The 4,559-nt window shown below is 43.5% G+C and overlaps 1 protein-coding gene across 1 annotated transcript in view; it reads right to left on the bottom strand.

Moving 5' to 3' along the window:
• Positions 1-676: 676 nt before the first annotated feature.
• CSUI_000018 (swi2 snf2-containing protein rad26) overlaps positions 677-4,559 on the bottom strand; it is an 18,245-nt gene continuing 14,362 nt past the window's right edge. The window contains exons 16-19 of the mRNA XM_068060253.1: positions 3,550-3,735; positions 2,717-2,747; positions 2,082-2,119; positions 677-1,424 (exon numbers count right to left, since the gene is read on the bottom strand). Of these exons, the coding sequence (XP_067927769.1) occupies positions 1,197-1,424; positions 2,082-2,119; positions 2,717-2,747; positions 3,550-3,735 (483 nt within the window). The 3' untranslated portion in view covers positions 677-1,196. The remainder of the gene's footprint in view (positions 1,425-2,081; positions 2,120-2,716; positions 2,748-3,549; positions 3,736-4,559) is intronic.

The following is a 4,559-nucleotide window of genomic DNA, read 5'->3' as shown; positions in this document are numbered from 1 at the left end:
CGGTCCTGTCAGTCCGGGGCCGTCGGAATATCCAAGCGGAACAATGGAGACGCCGGACACTAGTGTGGCGCCCGTGCTGCGTAGAACATGCGCCATACACCTCGCTCAAAGAGTAGAACCTCTAAAGAGCTAAAAGAAAAAAGAACTCTCTGAAGTAGTCTCTCCTTGTGTTCAATGCGACACGGAAAACCTCTTTTCCGAATCACATAGTCAAAACTTTCAAAGCAATTACGAGTAACTTTCAGCGCTTCCCGGCGCACATCCACTTGACTGGTCTCAACAGAATCCCGTCCAAAACTTGTCAGCAGACCCGACGGCTACGGTTTCCTTCTCACTATAGCTACACGTATACGTGGAAGTGGATCTTCACTCTGCATAGCGGTCAGAAAAGAAGACGGAAACAGGAAATCGTCGCTCAGCCTGACTAATTTTTAGATACAGCAAGGATGTCCATACAGCTAGGGTGTACATACAGCTGACGTGTACATACATCTGAGCTGTACATACAGCTGATGTGTGTACAGAGCAGCCTCAGGGGAGGCCCTTCGTACAACTTCAACTGACCCGCTCGTGAGAAGCTTTTAGTCCTGGCCGAAAGGCAGGCGTTCCCCTTGTGGTAAACCCGAGAAGGGAGTTCGGGTAATGGCGAGTGTACAGGGTAGGAGGTGTGCATACACCTCACCCAAACAAATTCGATGTTTGTTTTGAGTGCAAGCAGAAAGAAAAAGGTATTTCCAACGACGCATGTATTACAAGTAGAGTGACACCATAAATCGCCTCCTGAACACGCAGTCTCTTGATTCGTTCCTCTTTGTCGGTCTTTACATTCTCTCTATAAAAATGACATTTCTTTCTTTAGTAACTGGCAAAAAGGACTTCCGGAGGGACATTCCCCGCTACAGTCATGTAATGAGGCAGCTTCTGCTGGGCTTCTTCTTTTCCCTCTCTTTCGTCTTGTTCAACTCTACATGTCTCGTTTTATTTGACTTCTTTTCCCTCTACCTTCCATCGGTACTTGCCTCTGTCTTTCTTTTTAACTCCGCACTTTCTTCGTTGCTCCAGAGCAAGCAAACTAAAAGCACTTTGTCTTCTCTATAACCTTCTCTTCTACCTTCCTACTGACAAAGCTTTTCTCGGTTTCATTCTCCTCTTCTCAACTTTCTTTCTCCAGTCACCACACACCCTGCCCGACCCGACTATCTTCTTAGACTTGTATTGTTCTTACTCTTCATCCCTCTCCCGACACTTCTCATGACTCCTCTCCTTCCTTCTTCTTTCCCCTTTCCCTCATGTTTCTCTGTATCTCTCTCTCTCCTGGTATGACTATCTTTCTTGCTGTCCTCCACGTCAGGTCGAAAAGATTCCTTCAATATCCACAGGCTCGGTGTCTGCGTTGTCTCCTCTCCTTTCACCATATCGCATAACTACACACAACAAAACATGAGATACAAACCGCAAACAGACTCTCTACAGTACCTATCTATCTATGTATTTGATATATCTAACTATTCATCTAATCTATCTATCTATCTGTCTATGTGTCTAGACAGCCAAGTGTTGATTAGCGTCATGAACAGCTGCTCCTAACTACACCTGCGCGTATCTTAAGTCTCGAGGTCTTAGACAATGACTTTCTACAATCTTGTCATCCTTCTCAGCATTCTTTGCCAAGAGAAGAGAAAAGAGATCCACATACACCTTTCTTCACTTCTCTACCTAACCAATGCGGACAGCATCATGAAAAGGCTCTTTCCACCCCCGGGTATGAGAAAGAGAGAAGAGGGTACCAAAGAGATACGAAGAAAAGAACTCGCCTCCATGAATGACAAGACATGGTGAAAGAAGGAGAAAGATTGAGACTCTTACAACAGGAAATGTGTGTGCATGCACTTCTATTTTAGACAAAGAAACTACTAAACCCTCTCAAGAGACAGGTAGGTCGCCTCACCCACTGAGCTCAGGTGATTCGCGATTCAGGAAAGCAGAATCTTCTTCGAAGGCGAAGAGAAGAAAAGAGAGAGAAAGAGAAGAAATATCAAGAAGAGAAGATTTAGGCAACAGCAAACAGACAAGACTCTTACTTCTTTCAAGAGAGAGCGGAAGATCTTGCGACGAAAAGCTGCCGAGAAAAAGATTAGAAACAAAAAGAAAGAAAGAATCGAGACAAACTCAACCAATGGTATGGATATCGATGCAGGGAGCTCGAGATACACCGGGAGATCCCGATATACAACTACTGGCACAGGAAGACATTTACATACCCCTTCCTACACATCTATTTATACGTATCATGCACAAGGGGACAGGTACACGTAGGTTTGTCATATATATACATACACAGAGAGAGGGATGAATCTACACACGTGTGTATACCTATCTACAATGTTTATGTATGTAGGTATATGTATCTGAAGCGCGATAGACGTTATTTCAGCTCTATATCCACTGACGATTAGGGTGATGGGGCGCCGCTTCTGCTGATTCTGACGTAAGTCACTGAGACGTCTCTCGTCGATTCAGCTTATAAAAAAGCACAGAAAAGTAAAGAACGACAAGAAGAGAGAGAGAAGGGAGTGAGAAGAGAAAGGAAGAAACAAGGAGAAGGCTCTACTTTGAGTTCTCTACAGTCCTTGAAGACTGATGAAGGTTGAACTTTTCTCATCCAAAAAATGAGTGAGAAAGAGAGAGTGAGAAAGAAAGAAAGAAACTAACTTACTCGGAACTCGAGGCGCGAAGGCTTCCAACACCTACAAGAAAAGAGGAGGAAGAGGAAGAAGAAGGAGAAGAAGCAGAGAAAGAAAGAAACAGACAGAAATGGAGGGAGAAGAGATGCACGACCAGACATATACACGCATACGCTGATGAGAGCGAATCCATCCTCCCCACTGAGAAATGGATCAACATCTCTTGTACATGTATATACGAGCATATAGATACACGCGTATATATATATATAGAGAGAGAGAGACTGTATATATGAATATACACCCCCATGCTAGCTCTTTTCAACAGGATAGAACGCACGTAAAGCAGCAAGGAAGATAGAGAACAAGAGAGAGAGACATCTGAAGCTGAATTTTCCTGTTTGACTTGGAAGGTAAAGAAGCGACACCTCTTTGAACAGAGAGAAACTCTTCTCTTAACCATCAGCATGAAGAGATGCATGTCTCACTTTCTCTTCTCTCCCTCATCATTCACTGTCTCCTGTCAATCGTCCTGTTCCTCTTCATTGCATGCATGAGAGAAGAAAAGTAGAAGCAAGAGGAGAGAAACACATGTTCTTTTTCTTCCTCTTCATCTTCAAAGACTGTCAAGAAGGATTACCCTACCCTTGTCTCCCCATTCAACACGAGTATGTATCCCTTTGAGACCACCTGGCTCTACAGACACATGTCGACAGATAGGAACATAAGATACATTAATGTATGAATATGTAGGTATATCTATATGCATGCATATATGCATATGTACGTATGCGTATGCATGTATGTGTGTGCAATGGGAAGAAGATGTGAAGGAGTATCATAAGAGTGTGTTCCTTCTGCTTACCTCTCCCGTGGTGACTGCGTAATTGCTATGTTTATGAGAGAGAAAGAAATGAAGAAGATCCGACGCCATCTGCTTATCTTCAAAACTCACATGCACCTCTCCTTTGGCTGCATTAGTATGACTGGCATCTCTCGAATTTCTTCCCCCTCCTCCGTCCAGACCCGTATCAGACAAGCTCTTCGTTCTCTACGCAAAGATGAAAAGCAATCGAAAGATCAACGACAAGACAGAAATTCCTTCTTTTCTCTTCTAATCTCTCCTCTTCTCCATCAAAGCACCACGGAACAAAGAAGACGAAAAGAATCTAGAGATGTGGAGACGAAAGCAAAAAAGTTAGATATGTATACATGCATAGAGACAGAGGCATTCTCTTTCGCCCTCTCCGTATATAAATGTATGTAATAGGAATAGAGTCGCTGTGTGTATACGTATCTATTTATCTTTGTCATGCACATTAGAGATTTACACGTACACACGCACAAGGTAGGGAGCTAGAGAGAGAGCTGTGTATGCTCGATATACAAAATGTATGTGCATGAGAAGAGAGTAGGTATACCCGGTAGTCATAGAGATAGATAGGACGAAAGGTGAAGTGTCTCTACGTAGAGATAGAGGGAGAGAAAAGCGCAGTTTAGACAAGAATATGAAAGAAGAGAAAAACGTCCTCGATGACAACAGGAGTGAGAATGAACGAGGAGACAGCTAATGCGAAGTGAAGTGAAGAGAGACAGAAAATAAAAGGGCGAGGAGAATAAGACAGGCAAGAAAGGGGGGAACGACCACGCGCTGCCCGGTATTTTTCTCTATCAGTATAGTCGCCAATATACACATCTCCATCGACATCTCTCTTTCTATCTATCTATCTATACATATATACTCGTCTCTCTTTTTCTCTCTCAGTCTCTCTCTCCGTCTCTCGTATGTCTATGTATAGATAATAGAGAGAGACACATATGCCAATATGGTGACCGCGAAATCCCCTACACACGTCTCACGAAGCTGTCGAGAAG

This window comes from Cystoisospora suis, assembly GCF_002600585.1.
Source record: "Cystoisospora suis strain Wien I chromosome Unknown contig_14, whole genome shotgun sequence".
Lineage (NCBI taxonomy): Eukaryota > Apicomplexa > Conoidasida > Eucoccidiorida > Sarcocystidae > Cystoisospora > Cystoisospora suis.
The sequence above is the reverse complement of the archived record's forward strand: the minus strand, read 5'-3'. Positions and strand labels throughout refer to the sequence as shown.